The 27,316-nt window shown below is 40.8% G+C and overlaps 6 protein-coding genes and 1 non-coding gene across 10 annotated transcripts; 4 read left to right on the top strand and 3 right to left on the bottom strand.

Annotated features, from left to right (window-relative positions):
• The first annotated feature begins 131 nt into the window (after positions 1–131).
• On the top strand, positions 132–8,150 carry LOC108601391 (prolactin-releasing peptide receptor). Its single transcript, XM_017989290.1, has 7 exons — positions 132–162; positions 5,267–5,623; positions 5,685–5,850; positions 6,161–6,293; positions 6,374–6,572; positions 6,851–7,074; positions 7,144–8,150. Exons 1-7 carry the CDS (start codon positions 132–134, stop codon positions 7,897–7,899), a joined length of 1,866 nt encoding a protein of 621 aa, XP_017844779.1. The 3' UTR covers positions 7,900–8,150.
• Positions 8,151–17,604: 9,454 nt separating this feature from the next.
• Positions 17,605–22,148, bottom strand: LOC108603207. Of its 3 annotated transcripts, none has more exons than XM_017991794.1 (2): positions 22,112–22,148; positions 17,605–18,469 (listed from the first exon to the last, which is right to left on the bottom strand). In XM_017991794.1, the coding sequence occupies exon 2, from the start codon at positions 18,439–18,441 to the stop codon at positions 17,686–17,688; it is 756 nt and encodes a 251-aa protein (XP_017847283.1). In that variant the 5' UTR covers positions 18,442–18,469; positions 22,112–22,148; the 3' UTR covers positions 17,605–17,685. The 3 variants fall into 3 exon arrangements, with proteins under 3 accessions (XP_017847283.1, XP_017847282.1, XP_017847284.1); XM_017991793.1 differs by lacking the exon at positions 22,112–22,148 and adding an exon at positions 22,033–22,106; XM_017991795.1 differs by lacking the exon at positions 22,112–22,148 and adding an exon at positions 19,953–19,970.
• On the bottom strand, positions 18,884–18,957 carry Trnai-aau. The gene has a single exon. It is a non-coding gene; the product is annotated as a tRNA-Ile (tRNA).
• LOC108603206 (mitochondrial dicarboxylate carrier) lies at positions 20,278–23,810 on the top strand. Of its 2 annotated transcripts, none has more exons than XM_017991792.1 (4): positions 20,278–20,381; positions 22,418–22,837; positions 22,912–23,355; positions 23,727–23,810. In XM_017991792.1, exons 2-4 carry the CDS (start codon positions 22,437–22,439, stop codon positions 23,779–23,781), a joined length of 900 nt encoding a protein of 299 aa, XP_017847281.1. In that variant the 5' UTR covers positions 20,278–20,381; positions 22,418–22,436; the 3' UTR covers positions 23,782–23,810. The 2 variants fall into 2 exon arrangements, with proteins under 2 accessions (XP_017847281.1, XP_017847280.1); XM_017991791.1 differs by lacking the exon at positions 20,278–20,381 and adding an exon at positions 21,064–21,563.
• Positions 23,794–24,568, top strand: LOC108603209. Its single transcript, XM_017991796.1, has 2 exons — positions 23,794–24,123; positions 24,184–24,568. Exons 1-2 carry the CDS (start codon positions 23,818–23,820, stop codon positions 24,499–24,501), a joined length of 624 nt encoding a protein of 207 aa, XP_017847285.1. The 5' UTR covers positions 23,794–23,817; the 3' UTR covers positions 24,502–24,568.
• On the bottom strand, positions 24,481–25,851 carry LOC108603205 (lipase 3). The gene is made up of 3 exons (XM_017991790.1): positions 25,751–25,851; positions 24,975–25,694; positions 24,481–24,920 (listed from the first exon to the last, which is right to left on the bottom strand). Exons 1-3 carry the CDS (start codon positions 25,832–25,834, stop codon positions 24,540–24,542), a joined length of 1,185 nt encoding a protein of 394 aa, XP_017847279.1. The 5' UTR covers positions 25,835–25,851; the 3' UTR covers positions 24,481–24,539.
• Positions 25,852–26,444: 593 nt separating this feature from the next.
• On the top strand, positions 26,445–27,013 carry LOC108601390. Its single transcript, XM_017989289.1, has 2 exons — positions 26,445–26,737; positions 26,794–27,013. The coding sequence occupies exons 1-2, from the start codon at positions 26,643–26,645 to the stop codon at positions 27,011–27,013; spliced, it is 315 nt and encodes a 104-aa protein (XP_017844778.1). The 5' UTR covers positions 26,445–26,642.
• The last annotated feature ends 303 nt before the right edge of the window (positions 27,014–27,316 follow it).

The raw sequence follows: 27,316 nt of genomic DNA, 5'->3' as shown, positions 1-27,316 counted from the left end.
TGGGGGCCAGCATCTTTGGGCCACTAACAGCGACGCAACAGCGGACGCTACGCAGCAGCAGCGCTGCTGAGAACTACCGGTTGCTGTTTTGGAGACTTCTGCCAAGAAGCTGCCGCTGGCATGAAATAAAAATGCAAATATTTGTGGCTTTTGTGGTAAGTGGTAAGTTGTAAGTGGCATGCACTTAATCTTGTTTAGTGTTGCCGAGCATTGGCTAACGGCTCGATGATTATGGCAGCCGCGACATCAAGGCTAATGCAAATGATGTCCTTTGCGACATGCACTCAATTAAATGCAACTCAACAAACACTTTATAAAGTCGCATAAGTGCGGCTATGATTTTCTGAAGTTGGCCAACAGCAATTGCTGGTTGTGGCTTTTACGAGTCCATGGGGTGTTAGTTTTAATGTTAGCAGCTCGTAAACATTGCAAGCTTTTTAATTTGTTTGCCGCACAACTAACAAGCAGGAAAATAAAATAGAAAATGTAAGAGAATAAATCAAATTTATTGCTTGTACAGCAGTTCACAATCTTTATGTAAATATCAAGTTTTGGCAGCAAATCAAAACAAAACCCTAAACAAACAAACAAATAGTAGCATAAAAATGTGAGACAGCTGGCAGTGTATCCTTTTCAAAGACCAGCCAAACAGGCAGCACGTGCCAACGAACCTTTCACACACACACACACACACACACACATCAGGCGCTCATAGCGAGAGAGACAAATGGCAATCATATCATTGACTGTCAGCATTCGTCTTTCAATTTTCAAGTTTTGCTCAACTTTTCGCCTGCTGCTAAGTGCAAGAATTCATTTTGTTTTCTTTATGAACATGAGGCATGACATCAGCAAAAGGAGACGCCTGCTCGATATAGTACACATACGTTTGCCGCTTTGGCATTTGGAAGTTTCGCCATTGTCGCCGTCATTTGCTGTCAGCAGTTTACTTGAATTCATTTTTTTGTGCAAGTTTCCAATTCATTTAGTTTTATTGCAAAGCCAAGTTAACTCAACTCAACTCAAGACAAGTCAGAACAGGGCCAAAAGTCATTTGCAGTTCGACCAACCCGTTCACTGCTGATTGACGACGGTTCGATCAGCTACAGCTTGCAGCCAATGCAAAAGCAAAGAAAAATATCAAAAGCAATATGCGCATAAACAAATGCAGCAGCTATTTTATTAAAAACATAAATTAAAGACAGCGTATGGCTGCTTCGGCTATCGCTTAACTTCGTTGCCCATTTCAATTGAATTCTTCTTTTACATTTTGGCTTGTTTTCGATTTATGAGCATAACGCACGCGGCAACAAGTCATCGTCAGCTTTTTGCTTATTTTCTGAATTTTATGCTTAGCTAATTGCATTTTTCGTTTAAGCTCTTAAAGATATTTTCGTAAACATATTTCATCTACGCTTTGAGTTCATCGCGTGCTTACAGCAAATTTACAATAAATATGCCAATTTATGTGGTCAATATACAAAATCAAACGATTTGCACTTGGAGCTTGGAGCTTGTCTAATTTGTTGTTGACTTGCACACTCAGCACGAAACTTTATTTACAAGCATTTCACTTCAATCTTGTAAAACTACAAGAGTCCATTTGCTTGAAAGGCCAAACATAACACTTAAAGGCGCACAGTGCACATAAAAACTACAAGCAACGTGGCGTATGAGTAATTTGAAGTTGCCTACTTGACTACCAAGCAGCTGCAATTCAATTAAACTTAAATGCTCGGCACCAATTACTTGGCTCATTTAAGAGCGCTTAAAAAATCATTTAAAACCATTTGACACTCAGACCTTAGCATCATTAGCGCTCGACGCATTGAACTCGTAAATCAGGCTAAGCGTTTGCCACAGTTGGGCGAGCCTGCTGTTCTTGTGGTCGACCCTTTTGGGGAGCAGCTCAGTGGGGAGGCACACACATGTGAGCCGAAATAAAAAAGAAGACATTATGCTAATCAGTTGACCACTGACGATTTGCAATAAAGCTGCTGCTGCTGTTGTTGTTGATGGCGTATACGCAATTAAGTCGAGTCAGGCTTGCTGAATGTGTAGGCGCTTGTCAGAAGTGTTTAATTATAAACATTATTCTACGAATTTCTCATGAATAATCCGCAAACACAAACAAACACACACATACAGAGTCCACTAACTGATTACGAACTTGCAGATTATTTGAGCTACATTAATAATAATGCTGCACAGATTGCTAGGAAATTGCTCTATGATGTTCATGCATAATAAATGCTGCTGTTTGCTTAGGCAGCTTGGCTCGGCTCAATAGTTGTCGTTTTTATGGCATTTAAATTTGTCATTTAAATATTTTGCTCAACAAGCTGAAGCAATTACGTTTATAAATGGCGCACGATAATATTTATGGCAGCAAAAAACGCATAAAATAGTCAACATGTTAAGCTGCTTTAGATGCCGCAAGTGCTGGCAATTGAAAGCACGGCACAGCCGCTGGCCATGAGCATGATTAATGCGTGGTATATGTGTTGTTGTTTTAACTGCTGCTGTTATCCTTGCGAACGCAAATACATTTGGCTTTTGTCATTTCGGGAGCAGGCCAAGACAAAGCCGACACTGATTTTGGCATGGCCAAGAGCATTAGCAGCAGGCAAAATCATTTGGTTGAACGCATTGATGAGCGGCGCCGTTGCCACATAAATATTAAAAATAATTGCTAATGTCCGTTCCCGTAGACACTTAAGCCATTTCCATTTAAGCGCCAACTACTACTTACATGTACTCAAATTCAATTTGCACAAATGCGTTACCGTTTATGGCAGCTCGCCCCACATTACTCATACAACATGTAAGACAAAAAGGCAAATTACATTACCTGTGTGTGTGTGTGTGTGTGTGCGCGAAGAAACTAACGTTGCTTTTTTTGGTGCCAAAGTCAAGGTAAAGTGCATGAATTTATGAATGAAATTAGTACAAATGCTGCCAAGCAGACGAGAGCGCGCGCCAGAGAGTGAAAGTGGCTTTGCTCTGCCAGCAGGAGACTTAACAGCGCTGCTAGCGCCTAACAGTGGCCATGCCAGGTTAACAGTCTTGTTGCTGTCGCCAGAGACTTTAGTCTAACATTGACTTCGCGCTGTGTCGGACGTGAGTGCGCGTTGCTGCCTGTGAACTTCAAAAACAGAAACATCCTAGCGTCTCGACAAGCTCGGCGGCTCGTGCGGGAATTGTTTTAAAAATATTTGCCTAAAAATTTAAAAATTCACAGCAAGTTATGCGCGTGTGCAAAGGCATTTTGTGTGTAACTTTAGCCAGTTTAACTGGCGGCCAGATAACGTAATTCAAATGGCTTTTGTGTGGCTAAAAAATAAAAATTAACTAACCCCAAACAAACTGTGCCACAAAGGCAATTGTGACAACAACGGAGCAAAAGTCAGCAGAAAATTTTCTTAAAAGAACGTGGGTTTGCTAAGCGTTCGCTTACAAAAGGCAGCGTCAAATCAAATAAGGCGTTAGAACTTTTAGCTTTCTTTCAACGTTTTTTGCTTTTTTCGCAGAAATACTGTAAGTGCTATTTTCACTTTGACTTTTCACCTAACGGGTATTTACACAGACACGGCGCTCAACTTAATTTTTTTTTAAAGCACAACCAAACTAAGATAAACGTGTTTGCTTATAGCCAATGACTGACTTGTGGTTTTTCCTGCTTCTTTACTCGTATTTCACACCTGAACTGGCAACTCAATTATTTCTTCAATTACCAATAGGCTGATCATTGGGGCTATCTTCACCTCAATCCCTAATTCCATGAAAGGTTTACATAATTTGTATGCACTGAAGCAGACTAGTACGGGTTGCTCGGCTCGGTCGCACACGTATTTGGCAAGTCCTTGACAGGGCATTATGTGCTTAACTCTTATATAGCTTTATTTGCGGCTTTTGTTTTTTCTGAAAACTTCAAAAGCGCAGAGCAGCTAACGAGCTAACATTAACGCTTGAGAACTCTTTAACTAATACAAATTGAATAAAAGTATCTAATTTTAAAGTAGATTAAAAGCTACACGCATGTTGCGTTGTGGCCTGGGATTTATTTTCATTTTTGTTTTAGTTCAGATTAATTAGACTAATTTGACACAAAAGCAGCCACACTTGTGCTGCTGACTGAAGCGTGCTTAGTAAAAAGGCTTTATTTGATTAATTATGCAGCATATTAAGTTGGCAAGCAATCATTTTGATATCATGCATAATTAATGTGGGTAAAAAACTGTTCAAAATAAACCACTCAACATAAAGCACAAAGTACGTATCGCTGCAAATGAATTCGGAGCATTTTGTGGCCTTAAAGTTTAGCACAAGTTGAAATGCCAAGTGGGCATTGTGCAGTTTCGTCAAAAGTTTAAAGTGCAGAACCGTTGGCTTGAGCCAAGGATTGAGGTCGAGGCAAATTGGCAGCGATTAGCTTAGCATAAGTATGCATATTGCAAACGTGCCAACGAAATAATGAGTGAATTATGAACTCGATGTGCGCGAGCGTTTAACATTCCATGTATGTCGTGCTTTAAGCCATGGCTCAAGCCCAGACACACACACACACACACGCACACAGACGAGACAAGGAGGCAACACACACTGTACTTAATGCTCCATTTGAGCGTTGACCAAGTTTGTAAACATTTCTATCAATTTTCACATAAAGCAGAAACTTTTAGCCCGCAATCAAGAAAACTTTTGATGGCAAAGTGAGTGAGTTGTATATTTATTATTGGCAGGGAAACATATCTACTGACTGCTATAAATAGAATGTGCGTAGTTCATGAAAGGGACGACCACAAGTATCTGTTACTTTATGAAAAATTTTCCGCAGACAATTACGCAGTTTTGTTTTTTTTCTTAGGAATAACCCTAGCTTAAGCGCATGCTTTCATGTTAATATTATGTCAGACCCTGCGGCATATTTTGTGGGGCTTTCAATTTAAATTCATACTTGAGTCTAATGACTTGCCCATGTTGTTGTTCTTGTTGGCTTTACAGGCGACTGCACAGCAGATTTTTCGGAATTTTTTTTTTTGGCAACTGTCTGGAGTGCTTATCAGCCATGTGCAGCTAAGGGGTGGCGCGGGTGGTGTCACGCCCACAATTAATTGACAATTGTCAGGCAGCATGCAAAGCATTGACTTTACCCTTACGCTGGCACACAACGAAGGCGTTGCTGGCGCTGCTGCTGTTGTTGATGACGATGATGATGGACTCAATCAATCATTCATGACTCAGGCGTTGCCCAGCTGATGCTGAGAGCGACGCCAGCTGCTGCGGCAAAGTGACAAACTGCTAACACATGTCGCTCAACTGCTTAATATGACGACCGAGAGTCTCTCAAATATGCTGACAAACGCTACAAATCAAACGACAGCAGCAACGGTAGCAGCAACCTCAACGGCGACAACATCAGCAGCCACTAGGGACAGCAGTCAAGCCGATTCCCTGATGTTGCTCAGCATTTTGACTGTTTGCTATGCGCTGATCCTTGTGGCCGGCGTGCTCGGCAATCTCATCACCTGCATTGTCATCTCGCGCAACAATTTCATGCATACGGCCACGAATTTCTATTTATTCAACTTGGCAGTCTCGGATTTAATATTGCTGCTGTCAGGCAAGTGGTAGCCTAAACGCCAGCACATGCTGCGTATGCTTAATGTGCGTTTCGTCAACAGGTATACCCAAGGAGCTGTACAACCTGTGGTGTCCCAATGCGTATCCCTTTACGGACGGCATCTGTATACTGGAGAGCGTGCTCTCCGAAATGGCTGCCAATGCCACAGTGCTGACTATCACAGCGTTTACGGTGGAGCGTTATATTGCCATTTGCCATCCGTTTCGGTAAGTGTCACAAACAAAAGCAGACAAGTTCATTAATGTGCCTGCCTAATTAATCCAATTAACGCAACTCAAACTGTTGGCATTTATGGACTGAAAGTGTCATAAAAATCGCTAAAGCTATCATAAAAGATAAGCAAATGTATTTATTGCAGCAAGCATCAAAGAGAAATTAAAATTCCATAGCTGCTTTTATATACAAATTTGCATTTGATTGAATCAGCGTCTGTCCACAATTGAATTCAAATTCAATTTCAAATTGCTCGACGCATACCGCAGTCTTTTAATTCACACTCTCTCATTTTATTTTCAGGCAACATACCATGTCCAAGCTATCACGTGCCATCAAGTTCATATTTGCCATTTGGTTGACAGCATTTTTGTTGGCGCTGCCACAAGCCATGCAATTCTCGGTGGTTAACCAGGATGATGGCTACTCCTGCACGGTAAGCCATGTTAACTTGTTGGCCGTAGCCTTAAATAATGTAAACAACACACACACACACACACACATGCACACACTCAGATGGAAAACGATTTCTATGCGCACGTGTTTGCAGTCTCGGGCTTCATCTTTTTTTGCGGTCCAATGACGGCAATCTGTGTACTTTATGTGCTGATTGGCATGAAGCTGAAGCGCAGCCGTCTGCTGCAATCGCTGCCTAGGCGTGCGTACGATGCGCATCGAGGACTCAACGCGCAGAGTCGCGTCATCAGAATGTTGGGTAGGTAAGTGGGAGGCAGAGCGTTGGTTTGATTGATGGGAGCAATGGCACTGGGCTAAACTTTGTGCCAAAAGCGTTCAATTTGCAATTACCAGACGCAGACTGTGTGGCACATCAAACGCAGACCTGTGTCAAAGTTTCTTATGTGAGGGGGCGCCATGTGAGTCATGCACGCGATTTCGGCAGCTTATTAATCAAACCAGCCGCCTGCTTGTGTTAGCAGCTGCTCAAGCTTAACCACGCCTACTTCTTTGCCTCCTCCTTCCCCCGCTTTGCAGTAGCTGTAGCCGTTGCGTTCTTCCTATGCTGGGCGCCCTTCCATGCGCAACGCCTGATGGCAGTCTATGGAGTGTCGCTGATAAACGCCTGCCGCTGTCGCGATGCCTTTAACGATTACTTCCGCATACTTGATTACACCTCCGGCGTGCTCTACTTTCTATCCACCTGCATTAATCCGCTGCTCTACAACATCATGAGCCATAAATTTCGCGAGGCTTTCAAGGTAACCTTAGCACTTAACCCGCTACTAGTAGCTGTCAACTCAAATTCCAACACACTAATGCCCGTTTAGATAACGCTGACGCGACAGTTTGGCCTGGCCAGGAGTCATCAGCAGAGCCAGTACCATCAGCACAACTACAGCGCTCTGATGCGCCTGCACGGCTCCATGCGCATGCAGCCCGCCAGCTGCAGTGTGAACAACAATGCGCTGGAGCCTTATGGTTCTTATCGAGTGGTGCAGTTTCGCTGCCGCGATGCGCATCAGCTGTCGCTGCAGGACAGCATACGCACCAATACCACAACCACAACAATTAACAGCAGCAGCCTGGGTGTTGCTGGCGGCGGCGGTAGCAATGTAGTTGGCAGCGCTGGGCGACGCTTGCCGCAACGTCTGCTGCAGTCGCGGCTTCCCTCGCTGGACGCTGGCAAGGAGCTGCCAGATGCACAATGCCATTATGGAAGTGCGCGAGCTAAGCGCTCGCTGCTGGCCACCAACAATGGCGCGCTGCTGCTAACAACTGCAGCCGAAGCGCCAGCAGAGCCTGAAGCACAGCCCAGCACACGCTTGAAGCTAACGCGTGTTATCAGTCGACGCGATGATGCAACAGCAGCAGCACCAGCTTTTAGTGGCAGCAGCAGTCTGCCGGAAGCGGATCTGTGCCACAGCGTGGATGGTGGCAATGAAGTGCGCAAGTTCCCTTGGCGCAAAAAGCGACAGAAGCCGCACAGCGCCAACAGCAGCAGCAGCGGCGGCAGCGGCAGCAACAACAATGAATCAGCCAAGTCAGCGGAAGCTTTGGGCTATGCCACGCCCAAGTCGCTGTGATAGACGCTGGACTGGAGTAAGTAAGTGCAAGGATTAGTTTAGTTATGTTACAAAAATTGCAAGTATTTGTAGTTAGTATTAGATTGATGCGTACATTGTGCTTCTTTTTTTTTTTGTTGTTGTTTGTGTATCCTTATTGGCTATAAAAAATGACATTGTCAGACGCAGACGATTTATGCCAAGCATAAAGCCAAGTTAATACGCTGGGCAGTGAGCCGAACTGCAGGCATAAATTAAACGTTAAGAGTTCAACAAGTAAATAAACATAAATAAACCGAAATTCTTCAACTCAAAGCAGCCGCAGTGTTTTCTTTACCCAATTTAAGCTTTAAATTTTTCTCTTAGCCGAGCTGAGGCGCACTCAAGCACATTTTGCTTTCAACGTTCGCTTGTGGTGCGGTGCCTTTCACTTGGCCAATTCTGTGGCGTTTGACTGAAAGAAAAGACAAACTGATTGGGCTTGTTTCATACGTTTGACTTGAACACAATTTTGGCATTTTGTTTCGCAAAGAGCGTCAATCTATCATGCACTCAATATATAGAGAACTTGCCATTGTAAGTGCACTTTATCAGAGTGCGATAATCCGAAAGTTAATCAATCATCTAGCTATTGACATTTATTAATCAGCAGAGGCATACGCTCAGTTTTATTTATTTAACACAAGCACCGGCTAGATTAATAACTAAACACACACTAGCATATGTTGTATGGTTCTTATCTACATACAAAAAATGTTTTGTTCGCCGTTCTTTTTTTTCATGTTTGTTGTTGTTCAACTTTTTAAAATTCACAATGGAATTTATACAAGGCAGACAATTAAAACAAGTTTTATAAAAAAAATATATAGAGCTGAGTTTTGTTGTTTGCTAGTTTGGCAACTCAACCATGATAGACAATGGAAGTGTCCAAGTGTGCGTATCAATAAATATTTTGTTGCGCAGTTTTCAGCGCTGCAAATTTTAATTAAAAAGCAATTCAAAAAGTTTCGATTGCCACAAAATTAAGCCATGCTTAAACAGATTTTTAAATTCTGCTGCAATAGAGAGGAATAATATTGCGTTGAGCGCTGAGCTGCCAGCAGCCAAGTGACGTATGAAATGTCATTTAATTGTTGATGTTTATAAAGAATTTTTCATTATATTCAGTGCACAATGAAATAACTCACAACTGTTGCGTTGACAGCAAAATGTAAATATTTTGTGTTCTGCGTATTTCTTCTTTGAAGCTTAGTATAGAAAGCTGTAGTACCCACAGCAACAAATTAAAGGAAGGCAGGCAGTCAGTCAGTGGTCTCGGTCACAGTTCAACAAACTAAAAGTGCTTGCTTTATAGCCCACCTAGCTACTCCCCTGCAGCAAAAAACAATAACAAAAACAAAAACAGAAAGTGGCCACCAGCTCTAAGCAGACAGCCGAAAGCTTAGCTGCAGCCCACATACACAATTCAATTGCTGAGTGCCCCCCAACAACTTGAAGTACTCTAAGCACAATTGCAGCAGCCGGCGCCGCCGCCGTCAACGCCTGAGTTGACCAAGCCAGCCAGAAAATCCTCACGCCCCTAGTCACGCCCCAGAGGCGTCGTTGTCACGCACACAGTGCCCTCTGATGCTTGTTTATTTGTTAGCTAAACTACAAATAATTAAACTTATAGCAAGTTGTTTTAAGTTCAGCTCGAGTTGTTAACGGCGCTGCGTGTCTGCTGTAATCCTGGCGGGCTTTAGGCGTTTCAATTGAAATTTATTAAATAAATTTGCACAGCAACTCGTGCGTCAAATAAACTATTGCACTGTGACTTGCTTTTGACCTGTGGCTCCGTGGGTCTAATTAATGCCATTTGCAAATAGTAACAAAGTTCATTAATTAGCAGCAGCAGCAGCATCAGCAGCAGCAACGCGAAGTTTTAGCGAACTTTTATCCCCTAGGCAAAACAAATACAATATTGTTGTTGACGTGCTTCAATGCTCGCGACTATTTTCATTATTTGTGTGCAATATGTGGCAATGAAACGAACTTTTTATAGCAAATTAAAATTAATTTGTCAGTTATTTCATTTGCTGTCAGTGCGAATCAATTGAATTCAATTATAAATTGCGCACTGGCTGAAACATTTGCATGTAAAGCTTAAAACACTTTAAGTGTTTACTAAAAATAAAACTCAATTGCATGATTTGCATTCGCATTGCAGCAATAGTTATTTGAGTTATTTTTGTTGTTTGGCTCGTTAAAAGCGACATGTGTCTGTGTCTGTGTGTGGGTTTCGCAGGACATGTGGCAAACATCCGTTTGGCAAATCACAGCGTAAAGAAAAGAAATAAAAGAAAGACAAGCTTAGCAAAGGAATTCACAGCTGTTACCAGTCAGACGGCCCATGTGACTCTGTGTGTCCTTGCTCAGCACATAACTTACGGTCTGCTGGAGCTGCGTTAGCCTGCTGACATAAGTTGCTGTTGAATTGTAATCCTTAAGGAAACATTTAGTTGGTAATTGTAATTTGGGGTGCCCTACTTAAGTCGATGCTAATTGAAATGATTTGGGTCGTAGCAACGACGACAACAACAAATATCAGCGTTTTATTTATGCAGCATTTTCATAAGAAAACAATGTCTGTGACAACAAACGTAAAGCGTCACAAATCCGCATAATTAATTAGCAGTACCGCAACATCGGCCATATTTAAAGCATTCTTATACTTCGATTTTCGCTGACATATACAAAAGTTAAAGTTCATGCGTTCAGGCATAGGTCAAGAGCACGGACAGTGTGTGCACAAATCAAAGTGCAAGGCAAGCCACAAAAACCACAAAAAGTGAGCACCACATAAATGACACGCCTACCATTCAAAACACTCAATGCATAAATCAAGTACACGCAGCGCCTTGATATATGCAACATTTTTTCGCAGACACTTTTTCGTTCCAAGCCCTCCTAAGTAGCGTCACAAACTCAAACAACATAAAATGTTTGCATAAATTTAGCAAAACATTACAAGTGACAAGCAGAACCTGCCCGTAAAATGAAATAAAAACAAACAAATATTGAACAACAACATTAACAAACAGCATTAACAGTAGCAACAAGCAAACATACAGCATTAAATCAATTTAAAATGCAATAAATTATTGTAGACAAGCCCAGCTTGGATTTAAATGTCAGTAAAAGTCTGCGCTATGTCAATGTAATAAATGCAAATGGCAATTTCTTAGAACTTCTTAAGGCATTTGTTAGCAAAAACTAACGAAATGCTATGCTAATAAACATTTATGCAGATGATTTGCTGCTGCTGCAAATAAACAATAATTTCATTAATTAATAGCTACACTCAAGTATTTAAAATCTATTTATAACGAAACAGAAGCGTTGCCTGCAATTAAGTAAGAAGCTCTATAATTTCAAATTGTAATTCAAGGTGCGTCTGCTCCGCTGACTATCTGACAAACACGTTGAGCGAAAGTGTGCAAAAACAAAAAGAGAAATTTTAATTGCGCCTCGCCTGCTGAGGCTGTTGTCGTCTATTTGTCTGCTCATGTTGCGGCAGCTTTATCAAGCAGACAAGCAAAATAAAGAGGCACAAGCTCTGGCAATGCATCATTTGCACGCTGTAGAGTTTATAAATTAAGCGTCTAAGTAAGCGCGACGCGACGAGGCTGTGGGCAGCCACAGCAACACGCAGACACACAGACAACTTGCCACATGCTTAAGTCGAAGACAGTTGCCACAGTCTGATAAATGGCCAAGTATTAGGTTTTGCATGGAAGCCAGCCTGGCTGTGGCTGTGGCACGTGGCAAGTTGGCTTGGCAATGCGCTTAGCAAGTTTCATATACAACAGCTGCAACTTAGCCTGTAATCAAATGCCAGTGACCGACCGGCACACACACAATGCTATATTTAGTGGGCTCATTTAACTTTTAATAGCGCGCTTAAGAATGAAAATATCTAGTTACTGCTGGCAACCATAACTTGCTTGCTTGCTGTTAATTGAAGAAGCATATAAATTAGTTTATGGTAAGCTATTTTTTAAAATCTAAAATACATTAACTTTGGTTAAGGACGTTTATGTGGCTAGTGGGCGAGCGGATGAAAGGTCTCAAATTTAAGCAGCAAAAACAAGCGCAAATTGTTAAGCGTTTCCTGCTAAATATTTCTGTGTAGGTGCAGGTGTAGGTGTCTGTATCCTTTGGCTCGTGTTTATTCTCAATTGAAACGCAGTCGTGCTTGTGCCTGAGCTAATTAAAATATGCCCCGCATCCAAACGATAACAACAACAATGAGCACACCTCACAGCTGTTAAGCACTGCCCATGCCTAGTCTGTCTGATGACCTGCCTCAATAATTGAATTTGGATTTGGCTTTGGATCTTTGGCAACAATGGCTACTGCGCATATAAAACGTACGTGATATTTGCGCTGATTCAGTTGGCGGCGGCGGCGGCGGCTACTCCCCCGCATCCAAAACAACTTTGGCACTTTGTAGCTTTAATCTGCTTTAATGCATTGCTATTATCCACGCTTTATACGCTGTGGCGGGCATGTTAAATATAATAGCATTGAGTAGTCGTCCTACATTTTGTGCTGACAACCAGAAAATATGGTATATAACCGCTGACAGTTAATTTATGCTACCTGTGTAGGTGTATGCGTGTGGTTTCGGTTGTCTTAGGCCTCACGCTGTTTGGCTTGCGGCACATGTGTTGCTCAGCGCCTGCAACAACACAAACTCTGGCCTTCCAAAATTACAGCCATAAACCTAACTAGCAGTGTCAGCAGTTCAACTTAGCCACGAACATAATATAATTAAAGCTATTTGCTTAAGAACACAACTCCCAGTCCCGCATTATCAAATGCAAATCGTTGGGCTAGCCATAATTATATAGCAGCGGACTGTAGCTCCTTATAGTGTTTTGTTTTGTTTTGGAAGTTCGCACTAGCCCAAGCAACTGCGGCGCAAGGCCCATAAAGTTTACAACAAATTGCCAAACTTTGTTTGCTTATTAAGCGGCTACAACGCGTACATTTTAAGCTATTTAACACTTTAGCGCCTTACTTTAAAATTCACTCAATAAAGCAATTTTATTTATTTGGAGCCTTATAACAAGAATTCACTATTTGCAATGAATAAATTCTTCAATGTATTACTATTTCATGCTCGTCTTCATGCTCAACACAAAGTTGCATCATTGCATTAACAGCCAAAGGCTGTTTTGTAACAACAAACAATGGATGTGTTGCATGTTAACAACAAAACGTTGTAGTGCGCAACAATGTTATACATTTAACAATAAAGTAGAATATTAATAACAAATAAGCAATTACTGTTAATAGCCTAGCCATGATAAAAATAGTAAACAAACAAGACAAATTTTCGTGAAATATCGCACTTTGATAAGCGTGATTCAGCGAAATTGCATCCGATTTCGGAGTTTCATGCATTTTGTTAGGACTCGTGAATGCATAAGGATAAAACTGCATTTCAAACTTGGAAGTTTTAAAGATTTTCGATATTTTGGCCAAAAAACGTGATGTAACCCCTGTAAATTTTTGCCAAAAATTATGCCGTCTTCATTTCTTATCACTTTCAAATTTTGAGAAGCTATATCTCAGCCAAAAAAAATCGGACTGAAGAGTGGTTTGGCTTAATTTAATCATGAGATTGTAAATAAACATATGTTGTTAAGTTAGATCAATAAAAAAATTGTTTTGACAAAGTTTTGGCAATAAATCCAATGCCAAAGAGCTACTTTTTGGCTTAATTTCAAACTTTGCGAAGCTAAAACTTAGCTAAAAATTATCTGATTGAACTGTCTTATACCATTTTATGTTTGTGTTGAAAGCACAGTTAAAATAGGTATAAGATTCAACTATATAAAAATTATTTGGCGAAGCTATGAACAAAATAGTAAATAAACACGACAATTTTCAGCGATATATCCGACTTTGATAAGCAGTAACTCAGCGAAAGGGCGTCCGATTTCAGAGTTTTACGCGTTTCTAGACTCGTTAGATTTATTGAACAAAGATGGATTCAAATTTGGAAGTTGCTTAAATCAATTTAAAAAAACACGAAAATTTTTTCAGAAAGTTATGGCAAAAAAAACCAATGCACTTAACTCAACTGGAATCTTAAATAAAGTTACATCCATAACAAAAGATTGGTATATAATGATTAATGATGCAGCTTTGTTGCAGGTAAGTTTGTTGGACAGATAGGGTAAGTCAGGTAAGTATTTTAACATTGGAAGACAGCAGCGAACGCCGCTCCTAACTGGAGTAACATATAGAGTTACATCAATAACAAAAGGCTGTTACATCAATAATAAAAGGTTTCGTTGTTGCTGTAATTTAACATTTGTAAAAATGTTCTTGTTGTTAATAGAACAGCCACTTGTTATTAATGTAACATCATATTGTTATTGATGCACAACACAAACTTTGTTGTGCTGTTGTTACATATTTTTAAATGTTTTTTATTTACAAGTAGTTCTTGCTCCGGCCTAGCCTGAGAATCTAGTAAGAATGTTTTTTAACTTTTTAACACGCCTATCCAGTTCAATAGCTTTGCTCTGTTAAGGGTGGGAGTAAATTTTATTCAGAGCTTAACAAGCGTTTTGCACGTGTTGTTGACATTCGCTTTGTCAATTGCCCTATTGCTGGTGCTTATATGGACAACAAAAAGAAGTTTATGACAATGATGGCAAGTCAACAGCAGCATATAATCTCAAAAAGTTTATGCAATTCAAAGTGTTAGCAAGCAACACTTCGAACTCAATGCACTATAGTCGATTCCATGGAATTTTAATAAACTCGCAGCATAAGATTACTTTCCAGGCAACAGAGAAATTAGCCAAAAACTTCATTTCAGCTGCTGATAAAAGTCATCAGCGAGCAAGCACTTGACACGAAAATGTTCTCAGCCAAGATTTTCGCTTGTGTTCACGCTCAGGAAAACCGCAGCCACAAGCATACAGCTCACAGAGCAAAGCAGCCGCATATACCAGTGCCGCCGCCGCTGCTGCTGCTGCTGCCGTTGCAAGTTAAACAAAAATAAGGCGTTGAAGAGGCAAATATGCGCAGAGACATCTGTGGCACGCTGCCCTCCGATCGACAAGCATGAAAATGATAGCAAAGTGGCGTTCAAGGTTGTCGCTTGTGTATTGGAATGCCATAAACTGCGCCAAAAATTGGTCGGGTGTCAAATGTTGCGTATACGCAATGTAATCAATTGAAATATTTTGTTGGGTTTATTCGGCTGCGGCTGCGGCTGCTCAACTTAGATGCGCGCCAGCTAGCAGACACTCATATTTTGAGCAACAATAACAACAATAAAAATAATAGTCGCATTGGAAAAGGATTATTTACTCGTTGGATAATGTAAATAAAATGCTAAGCGCTTTCATTGGCATACTTTGCGTCTTAAGCGTTTCAGCTCGAACTGATAAATGTTTGCGCAACGTTGCACAGGCAGCTTCCAAGCGCAATTTTAGTTTACAGTTGCTGTTGCTGGTTTTTAAATTTGTTAGCTTTATGTCTAACGAAATGTAAATTTAATTGCCTGGCCGGAAGCTTCAAAGCAGAAAGCAACATCAGGTTATAAACAGAGCATAGAGATTGTTTGCTGACGTGCAGAAAGCGTTGATAGCAAACCGAAAAAAAGGGCATGAAATAAAATCCTTGACAATTGCGTACATTTGTTAAAATTCTTTGCGTTCGCTGGCAAATTGAATCAAACGATAAAAAGTAATTGAGAGACAATGTTGAAGCTAAAGTTTTGCTTGCGTCAAGGTTGGTTGCATGCAACACATGGCATGGCAGCCAAATAGTCTTATGTCAATTACCAACTGCTTCTGCCAAAGACCCAAGCCAAATTTTAAATTATCAAGCACAGCTGGAGTTTAAGTCTGCTTTACCTTGACAGCTAATTTTCAAGGTTTTGCCATTTCCTTCAGTCGCGCGACTTGGCTAGCTTGTCATTATATGAGTTTCACAAATTTGCTGCACATTAAATTTAAAATTTATCATAAGCACACAAAAAACCTTTTAGCGAAACGGTCTTTAAAGCCAAGTTATGGCACTTAAATAAATAAAACACATACGCCATGTGGGACAACGATAAAAATCAAACAATATGCAGACTATCAGCTGAAAAATACACAAAATAAACCAAAAAAGCTGTATAAATTTTGAGACCTGTAAAGGGCTGCGTCTGCCCAGTCATTGTACTGGCAGGACCACAGTAATATCCTGTTATTATCACCGATAAAAGGGGCAGCCAAGTGGCGAGTCAACGTTATGCGTTCTTTTGTGGGCCGCGTCTGCATAACAAAAAATGACATGTGCTTCATTTTGGTTGCATGTTGATGATGATGCCATTGTCAGCTGTATGTATCGTATGTGCGTTGCATAAACATAAACAATTTGCACATGTTTGTTTACGTAAATCAGCAACAAACTCAATGTGCGCACACAAGCAATAAATTGATCACGACGTTGTCATTAACTTGTCGGCCGCCTACGTAAATTATACATTGATGAGCTGCTGCCCACAAAATATGCTCGCAACACTTTTAAAGCCACATCAAAGATTTCGCTCTTGAGCACTTTTTCAGAAGCCGTACAACGGATGCTGCTGCTGTCAGTGTTCTCCACCTGCCTTGCTGCCAACAATACGAGCAACATACGCGACATGCAGTTGGCAAAGGAGCAACAGCTGGACATACATGCGGCTCACACTTTTTGCTCCATTGAGCATTGCGGCAATCAAGTTGGCTGTTAAATGTTATTATAAATAAATACCTATTGTTGTATAAACTTTATGTACATTTAGCTAACTGCTAAATAAAAAGAATGTGCGAATTAAGAAGTGTTTCTATTTGTAGAGCGAGAATAACATTTTATGTAGCTCTGAAGTGATTGCATTGTAATCTCATTGAAATGCAAGGCTCGCAAATTGACTGAGACTAGAACCAAGCAATGCTAAACGTTATTCAAAATAAATTTAATTCTTTTGTATTTTCAATTTTATTAGGTCTTTTATATTTATTTTGCTTAACCCTGCTCATAGCTTATCTTGTTATTAATGCGAATAGCCTGCCAGCGAGCAATCCATGTGCCCACACAAGCAGATTTTAAAATTAGCGCTAATGTCATTGACCCACTTTGGCTTTGGCCTCTGGCAACAGCTATGTTGATTTGGCATTCGTTTCCGTTTCCGTTTACAACATATTTTATGTTTAACCTTTGAATAATAGCGTTGGTGGGTAGCTGACATTTCAATAATTAATTAAATAATTGCCAGCATATGCTACAGACATCTGTTTTTCTGCAATTGCTTGAAGGCAGTTAATGAACTTTAAGCAGAATTTCAGATAGAGAAATAAATATTTAAAAGTCAATACTCCAACTTCTATGAAGAATTCATGGAAACAGACTGAAAGTGCGCCCACAGGACATGGGGTGTGGGTTGGCTGTAAAAGTCATGAGCCGACATGAATGCATCATTATTCGTTCATCACCAGCCACCCGGCCAGCCAGCAGTGTGTGACGCCTACAGATGCGTAAAGAAGCACGAGATAACGTCAAGCAAAGGCAAGAGACAACGCAATTAGAACGAATGTTAGAAGTAGCAAAACAACAGATGTTATTGGCACATGACAAGTTGCATGCACACGAACGAAAAACACTGCGCGCGTTTGAATTTAAAGCTTAAACAAGTTGCTTGTTATCTAAAGATTTAATATAAAAATGGCTTTAGTAAAGTTCCATACAAAAAAGTAATTAACATTGTTAACATAATTAGACTTTGACGCCAATCTCGCCGGGATTAAAGATTTTGACATTGCGATCGTTGACCTTGTAGAGAACCTCCTTGCGTGACTGTTCGCACGAATAGCTGCCCTCGTCCAGCACGCGTTCAATCAACAGCTTGCCATCGACCTCACGAAAGACGCCGCTCTTCATACGCAGCACCTGAATGCGCACATCACCCAGCTTGGCCACATTGTTGTCCGTCAGCGTGTGTATATCGCTGTTGCTCAGCTTTGTAATGACGGTTAGATTCTCGTGCTCCTTGGCCAGGTCGGCGAGTGATTGACAGAACTGCTGCACTTGCAGCTTACTGGCGCCCAAATTGAATAGTATTGATAGGTTGTCAATCAGAATGGTGTAGCTGCTGCGACTGGCATAGTTCTTCTCCAGCTGGGCGCGTATATCCACCACCAGTTGCTCCGTCAGCGAAAGTCCCTGCGGACAACAGAGCCATTTGGACTTCAGGCCCTGGCAGGCCATATCGCGCAGCACATCAATCACATCCAAAGTCTTGCCCAAAAAAATGTTGGTATTGTAGCCAAGACGCATGCCAGCGTTGAAGTAGTGCTTGTAGTGATGTTGCAGGCAGACAAGCAATATGCCCGCATTCGAGATACGCAGCCGTTGGCCCAATATGCAGCTAATCAAAAAGCTGCCATCCACATTGGACTCCTCGCTGATGTGCACAAAGCCCGGCAGCTTCTGTTCGTTGAGCCCGCAGGCGAGCAGCACTGAGGTGGCCATAATGTTGACAAATCGTGCGTGGATGCCGCTGCAAGTAGAACAAAATATTATAACAAAAGAAATAACTGTGAGTGAGTACGTTTTGTCGATTTATAAATGCCATAAAGCAGAATTCAATTAATTAGCCGCGCAATATTCGGCACTGCCCAGTCACCAGCCAAGGGTCACGTGCAGCCAGAGTTCAGGACACTTTGCTGGACTTGGCGACGCCGACTTGCAGACTTCAAATTTATTTATTATATCTTGTGTTTTTGAATGGGGGCGGGCGTGCGATGTTGGTGTTTGCGTGGGGTCTAGAATTTCATTTTGTCACTTTATCATTGCTGTCAGTGGCACACGTGGCCAATAACCCAGCAATCAATGAAGCACTCAAGAAAATTTATTAAATGATTTTAGAAAAAAAAATAAATAACTAAACCAAAAAAACAAAAAGTATAAGTTATGGCCCATGAGGGGATCGAACCCGCGACCTTCGCGTTATTAGCACGACGCTCTAACCAACTGAGCTAATGGGCCGTTGTATGCAACGCAACCAAAAGGCAACTTGAACTGAAAGCAAGCAGTGGCAAAAAGCTTTGCGCTAAAGCTCTGGTAAGCTAACTAAAGAAACACTATATTTAATTAATAATTAAATATATTGGAATACAGAACACAATATTAAAAGAAATATTTTAAATTGCGAAATGAATTTTTAGTTCTAATTTCAGTTTATAATAATTAGCAGTTGGCAATCACGACTAAAAATAATATGCACTATAGGTGCTAATGAGCTATATAGATCTATAACGAAAACGTGTTTATAAACATTTTATAGTCAAGCAAATAATAAAATATATGCAGTCTGTGTGTACTAGATAAGCATTTGGCAATAATATTTGACTTTTACTGGCTTAGCAACGGCCCAAACGCTGCAATTGATTAACGAGTGTTAAAAACATTACATTGGGTGCACACGAGCTCGCAACTTAATGCCAGCAAGTGTTGGCCTAATTAAAAGTAATAGCGTCAATTGCTAATTAATTGAAGTGAACTCTTACTGCAATAGGAACTGGACACATAGTATAACCCATGACGAAGTTTATTTTGAGCACACACACATGGTTCAATTGACGTAAACATTTTGTTAATTACATAAAGTTCACACAAACATACGTTTATATTTATATCATTTCCATAAGCCCAAAAATACAAATGAGCATTTTCAATTGAGCAACATCAGCGATAATGTGTTCGATATAAAAAGTATTGCTTTTAACACACACATGTATAAATGAGCACACAGATAGGTCGCCGCATGCTACATTAACTGGTCTATAACATAAACTATTTTTTGGCGAGTGTAGCAGTCAACAATTTGTGCCATATTTGAGCGATTACATGGCAGATAGTGACCAAATTTGTGATTACTTTGTCAGTGTAGAATGTGCAATCAAAACATAAGCGCGAGCCCCACAGACACACAGACACACATACACAGAAGTAAATAAATAAAAGAATTGAGTGTTACATACGTTATGGTATAATCAAAAGCTCTCAAATAATCACAAAACACGCTCACGCTCTTTAGCAGACGCTCTCTATGAAGCTCCGGCTGCGGGAGCAACTGACAACTGACTAACTTAAGTCGATCCCGTCGCACGTCTGCAACACTTCCGTACTACTTAATGTGCCCGCCTTGACCGTGCTGCTGTCACTTTTTTGCCGGCGATAAGGCAGATTCCCAATCCCAAGCCAAACAAACTGCTCCCCGGCTCGTGAGTGGGAGAGAGCTTGCGCGACGACCAGCCGGCACTAACACTCATACAAAGTATCTATGCATAATTGTGGACAGCGATCAGTACGCATTTAGTGCTCAAGCAAAGACGTTGTGCGCTCTCGGCTCCAGTAGCAGCAGCACCAGCAGCAGTAGCAGCAGCAGCAGTAGAAGCACCAGCTGACGGGTGAGAAAGCAAGCGAGTCACATTGACCAGACCAGTTTGGTTATGACACGCTAAAGTTGTTGCGCGGCGCTCTCTTCTCTCTCTCTCTCTCTCTTTATTTTATTCGTGTTTTTGCTTTTGTGTGGTAGTGATCGTGTTGCCAAAATATATGCGGACAAGTTTTGAAACATCTGAAAAGAACCAACCTTAACGATTCATTAAATTCAAGGTAAAGTTTCAATCAGCTGTGTGTGTTAGATTCGGCGCAATTTTGCAGCAATTGTGCTAGAAATGTAATTCAATTAAGCTTATTTTACATTGCACGTTGCAGCAAATGACTTGCGAATAATACACGGCGATAAGTACAATAGTTCAAAGCAAGACAAATCATGAAACTAACACGCGATGTGACGTGCGTTAACACGATCAGCTGTTCAACCACACAAATATAAATACCAAGAGCATAGATATGCTTATTTATATCTGCTGGGGGCACGACTGTTTCGAAACATAAGTATGTTCATACCTATTGTCGTACATCATGTGATATGCTGAACTTTGACCAGTGCATATAAACTTTTATGATCAGATAAAATGCAAGGCAACAGCCTCGCTCTATCAACGAAGTGTTTTTATCAAAACTTGAAACGTACAAAGCAAGCTTTTAATTATAATATGGTTTGGCTTTTAATATTTTACAAAAATAGTGATGTAAATTTATAGTTTCTTAGTTTAAAAAACAATACGGCAATTCGGCTGAGTTAAATAAACTCCAGTACAGCAGGACACCTCCTAAATCTTCTCGTGAAAGACCTTTGCAAAATCCAAGCGTTTTATGTTTATGCATATATACAAGATTTTAAGCAAATAGAAATCCGTTTATGTCGTTTAGCATTTGAGCATTAAACTGCTGATTTATTGGCCATTTGGGGCACGTGGCCTGGATCACACACAAAGAACATGTATTATATTTATATAGCGTACAAACTAAGGCAAATGTGAAGCAAGTAGAAGTATTTATGTTGCGATTTCAACAATAAAAAATATGTTATCAAAACACGAGCGAACCACAAATTCAAGGTCAATAAGCTGGCAGTGACATTTACACCTTGGTACATATAAACAGAACTAAATGCTCTCTCATGATGCTTACTTCTGAAAGTGGTAATAAGCTAATAGACAAGGAATTCAATTACTGACCATGTACGTATCTATATAGAACTGGCTTATCAGCTCTGAAGCATACAAATTGAATTATTTATTTTAGTTTCGCCGCAAGATTAATAAGCATAGATTAAATTCCTAATCAATTTAATTATAAACTGAAAAAAGCGGAAAGCTTACTAAAAACATTTCGTGTGCACAACGTAGTCTATAATGCCCACCGTCAGTCGTATACCCTATACATTAGCCCCAAATGTTAGTCAGCGTCTATGCGGGTGCGTAATATGTGGGGCGTACACAAACTATTCAACCACGTTGTCTTATTTCAATTTCAATTCCAATGTCAATGCCGCATCCAAAAGCAACAATTTTTCTCATATTATGCAGCGCTCGCCGTAACTTGAGACGCATACAAAATTAATAAATATCACAACAACACATTGCCGGCATTAATTTGTTGTGACTTTACACACAAATAGTAAACAAACACGTTTACCGTTTCACTTACCACCAAGATTGTCTATATGTTGATTTGTTATTACAAAAAGCTGCAAATTTGCAAAATAAATTCGTAATTTTACACTTACACTATTTACGATTAAGCCTGCTCGATTTTCGATCGTTTTCTTTGGTCGACTTTTCGTTATCGTTAGAGTTGACGCTCACTAGTGTTGGTAAATACGTTCAATATTTGTCTGGCGCCCGCGCAAAGCTGCAAACGAGCTTTTAACTAGTCAGCTGTTTTGGCATAATGTCCTTAGGTTATTAAGTTCCTTACGTTCAGCAATGACATAATACACAAACGACTGCAAAATACTAAAATGCCGCCCCACCGTAGCAATTAATTTGCTTAGGAGTTAACAGTTTTCTTAAACATCATTAATTTTTTGCAGTTAACGCAAAAACGTTGCCATGGCACAGAAACAGAAACAGTCTTATTGGTACTTTGGCGGCTTGGCCAGTGTAGGTGCGGCTTGTTGCACACATCCGCTGGATCTGATCAAAGTCGCCCTCCAAACACAACAAGGTCAGCTGTCAGTGTTTCAACTCGTTCGCGGCATTGTTAGCGAACAGGGAGTTACGGCGCTGTACAATGGTCTCTCTGCCTCGATTCTAAGACAGATGACCTATTCTACGACACGTTTTGGCGCCTACGAAGTTGGAAAGGATTATGTAAATACAAACACATTCGCTGGCAAGGTGGCGCTCGCCGGAATGTCTGGTCTAGCTGGTGGCATTGTGGGCACACCTGCTGACATGGTGAATGTGCGCATGCAAAACGATGTGAAGCTTCCTTACCGTCAACGCAGAAAGTGAGTTTATGAAATATAAAACATAACATTAAAACATTAAACATTAAAATAATTTGGCTTCCCCGTTTTAACAGTTACAAGAATGCCGTCGATGGTCTCATCAAGGTGTATCGCTCAGAAGGATTCACGCGGCTTTTCTCCGGCGCCACGACTGCCACAGCACGCGGTGTGCTCATGACAATTGGTCAAATTGCATTTTATGATCAGATTAAGCTGTATCTCTTAAAAACGGATTACTTCAAGGACGATCTAGTAACTCATTTTACAGCATCGCTGGCAGCGGGCGCAATTGCTACAACGCTGACGCAACCTCTGGACGTGCTGAAGACACGCTCGATGAACGCTGCTCCTGGCGAATACAATGGCCTGTGGGACATTGTTAAGCATACTGCTAAGCTGGGCCCATTGGGCTTCTTCAAGGGCTACGTGCCGGCGTTTGTGCGTCTGGGGCCGCAGACAATTTTAACATTTGTACTGTTGGAGCAGCTGCGCCTCAACTTTGGCTACGTTAAGACCAGTTAAGTTTACATTCTTTGCACTCACTTTGAGTGCATGCAACTATGCTTAAGTTGTTATATGCTGCTGGTATAAACTGTTTCTATTGTAATGCCAACATTCCAGCTAAGTAACTTACACTGTACTACACATATTAGTCATAGTGGCAATTGTTAACGAAAAGATGCTTTTATGATTGTATTTGCTTATGTACTTGGATAACTATGCGCTTAAATTGAACATTTAGTTAAGATTGATTAGACTGCAATAGCTCCGTTGTTATTTAAAAATTGGATTTATACATGCTTAGTTCTGTTTAGCTTGTTGTTGCTTTATATGTTAAGACTGCCCCATGTAATAAATCTATTTTCAAAGCGTCAATTATTGTAATTAGAACTCCGACTGTCGGCGAGTCAACTAAAGTCTACTTCCGGCATACTCAAAGATAGCATCAACTCCAACATGCTGTTGCATGCAAGCAGCACATGCAACAGTGGTCAACTGTTGTCCATATAAACGAAGTAATTAACAAGATCTGTTCATCATTTGACAACGAAATGGCGGCGTATACTGTCCCCTTTCGGCTATTTGCTTGCCTGTTGCTGGTACTCTGCCTCGCTGCGGTGCGGTGTGAAGACGAGAAGACGTTGAAGTTACGCAAGCTGGAGAAAATTAAAGAGGATGATAAGGACTTTCAGAGTAGTGTGCAGCTGAGCGAACCAGATGCGGAGGGTCACATTAAGCTGAGCGGCGAACTAAAGCAACATGTAACGCTGGATAATGATTGGAAAGTAAATTGCAGCCAATCAAATAGTTGAAAATTCCCCATACTTAATACTGCTTAAACATAGGTGAATCTAACGGCTTATCGCGCCGACAGTGCGGATGGCGAATATAAACTGTTTAAAGCAATGCCGCCCATGGGTGTCTGCCAGTTGTTGAGCAGCTACTACAAAAACTTTTTCTATGAAAAGCTCAAGGATTATTCGAATGCGCCGCACCCGGACACTTGTCCCTTAACACCAACGGATTACTATCTCAAGGACTATCCACTTGATTCGTCAATGATTAAAAAGATGTTACAGCCTGGTTACTATCGCGTCACTGGTCAGCTGCTGAAAGATGATCAGAACCAGTTGGAGTATCTAGCGGAGGTGCAAGTGGAGTAAAGCTTCTACTCGAATTTATTGTACAATAAACAATTGATCTATTCGTAGGTCAACATTTGCTTCAAAACTTCATCGTACACATATTTCTTAGCTTCAGTGCCCCAGATGAAATCCAAGTGCGCCCACTTTTCGAATGGCACCAGATAGTCCAAAGCCATGTTGGGCAGATTATCGCGCAGCTTGCGCACATCCTTCAGATCGCACATCCAGTCATTGGCGCCATAATAGAGCAGCACAGGTGCCTTTAGGTTCTTTAGTTTATATTCGGGTGGGTAGTAGCTGCCGTACTCAACGGGATTGCGCACCACAGAGTAATCAAACTTACGGAACTTGCCAGAGTTGAACTCCTGACAGAAATGAATGTTTTGATTAACGGAAGCGCCAGCTGGTGAAGTAGCCTTAATGTGTTCTAGCAGATCCTAAAAAGAGCATAACAGTTAATAATATATTTGGCTATGAATTGCTTTACTTACGTAATCCAGTTGCTCAGAATCGTAGCCACCAATCAAGAAGATTTCATTGGCGCACATGTCCGCATAGGGAGAGGTAGCCTGGCACTGCGCAATGCCCAGATCTTGTTTGAACTTGTTGCTAGGCATAAACTCCATAGAGCCACACAGCTCTACCATAGCATTGGGCTGACCCATTATGGGAGCAAATGCACGCGTTAAAGGACTCTTCATGTGGTCCATGTAGGCAGCTGGACCAAGCAAATGCGCCGACTTAATCTTGTCATTGTATTCTGGACGCTCAGACATCATAACCAGATAGACAGTGGTGCCCTGAGAGTGGCCTATATACTGCACTTGCTCCTCACCAGTCTGCTCCAGCACATAATCAATCATGGCGGGGACATCATATGTGCCAATCTCATTCCAGCTGAAGTTCCAGAATATCTGCCAGAATGTAGGCCAGTACTTGTGAGCCTTGGAGTAGGTATTACCGCGAGCATTGCCCATCCACACATCATAGCCGGCATCGGACAGCACGTAGGCCAAAGCCTTGCCGGGACCCATCAACACCCAATCCGAGCTGGAGCTCAACATGCCATGCATCAGAAAGGCCACAGGACGCTTGCCCGTGTCGCCCGTCTTGGGGGAGTAGGGTATACGATGCATGGTCAGTATATAGCTATCATCTGTGGTCACCTTATGGCGCTCCATAGGATAGCCGTCATCCTCAATACGCTCCCCCTTTAAAAAAGTGTTTGTTTACAGGATTATTCCACACATTGCTATAGCTTACTTACGCAATCGGATATTGGGCGCTTGCCAGCCAAGGCAATGCCCAGGACTCCAAGCAGCAGCAGTGCACAAAATGCTTGTCTCTTCATTGTTTTACTGTGCGTCTTAAAGATCGCTCAGTTTATATAGTGGGGGGTCTTCCATTATCACCACTCCAATATCTCAGATAGTAAGCTACATTATCAAGCTGATACGTATAGATATGCACAGTTGTAGGTTCACTACGCTCCTGAGTGTACCCAGACTATAAATGTATGAATCGTACTACACTGTAACAAATAAAAATAAAAATAAACTCAACACATTTCTGAAATTTATAGATAGCGCATTCAAGCTAAATAAAATATACGACAACTAAAAACCCCAATGGTTGAATTCATAAATTTAAAAGCCAACAGAATACAGATACTTTATTTCAAGTGTATAATTTTGACGCCTAATCAGCATTATCTGCTGATTTCAGTCACTCTTGACTAATTTACAATTGCATGTTTAGGCATGCGCTGCAGATGTCCAGAGCATTATCGCTGCTAATTTGTTATTATTTATTATTTTTTTTAGGTTCATTTTTTTATTAAGAATTCTTCAATTAAGTCTGGAACTATAAATACATAAGTGGAAATGGCGATCGCACGCGATCTAACAAAAATAAGATTTAATCAAAACACACTGCTTTATGTTTAAATATAAAAACCAAAATCGATATAGGACAATGCTGATAAAAGGACACGTATGTCTATGGCGATTGATTTTTTTGACAATAAGCATTGCAGGACATGTGTGGTTTGCCATGACTACGTGACCATAACACTGAAAACTCAGTCAAACCAATTTAAAAATTATACTTATGACAGTTTGTAGAAGACTTTGGCGGCGAGCAGATCAATAATTGGCAATATGAAACATCAGCAAGTTGTAGTTGATTATTGGACAATGCTCAAGACATCAGGCATGTGTCTGCTGCTTGCTATATCTGGTTTTATATTCCTAAAGTAGGCACTGTCGATCGTTGAATAGACTTTGGTTTAATTAACGCAAACACTTGCAGAATGGTGCAGACAATTTTTTGGCTGCCCAAGCACTTGAAGCAGAATCAGGAACGTCTAGAGGCTATGGCAACTCAATTGGGCAAGGACATGTCGCCAGAGGAGCGTGCTGAAATCGAAAAAATTATAAATAGCAAGGAGCCGCTAACTGAGGAACACTTGAACAAACTGTTGGACAACGTCAAGGAGGATGAGCAGTGCGAGCCCAAAAAGTTGCAATAAAATTACTTTATACTTACACAATTTTAGAACTATGTACATAATTAAACACTTTTGTCTTATTGTAAACAATATAGAGCGTTTATATTATTTATATTCAATATGAGGAAACGATATAGTAGTATATATGTATTGGTACAGTACACGTAACTAGCTTTAAGTCAATCAATAAGTTTCAAGCAAAACTTCTCAGCTATTTATTGAATTGGGTATACATGTATTTAAGGGCTTACAGTACAAGCATAGAAAACAAAATAGAACTAAGCAGTACTAGTATTTACTAAATATATATATGTTGATAAATAT

The sequence above is a fragment of the Drosophila busckii genome, chromosome 3R (assembly GCF_011750605.1).
Source record: "Drosophila busckii strain San Diego stock center, stock number 13000-0081.31 chromosome 3R, ASM1175060v1, whole genome shotgun sequence".
NCBI lineage: Eukaryota > Metazoa > Arthropoda > Insecta > Diptera > Drosophilidae > Drosophila > Drosophila busckii.
This window is presented reverse-complemented; position numbering and strand designations above follow the sequence as displayed.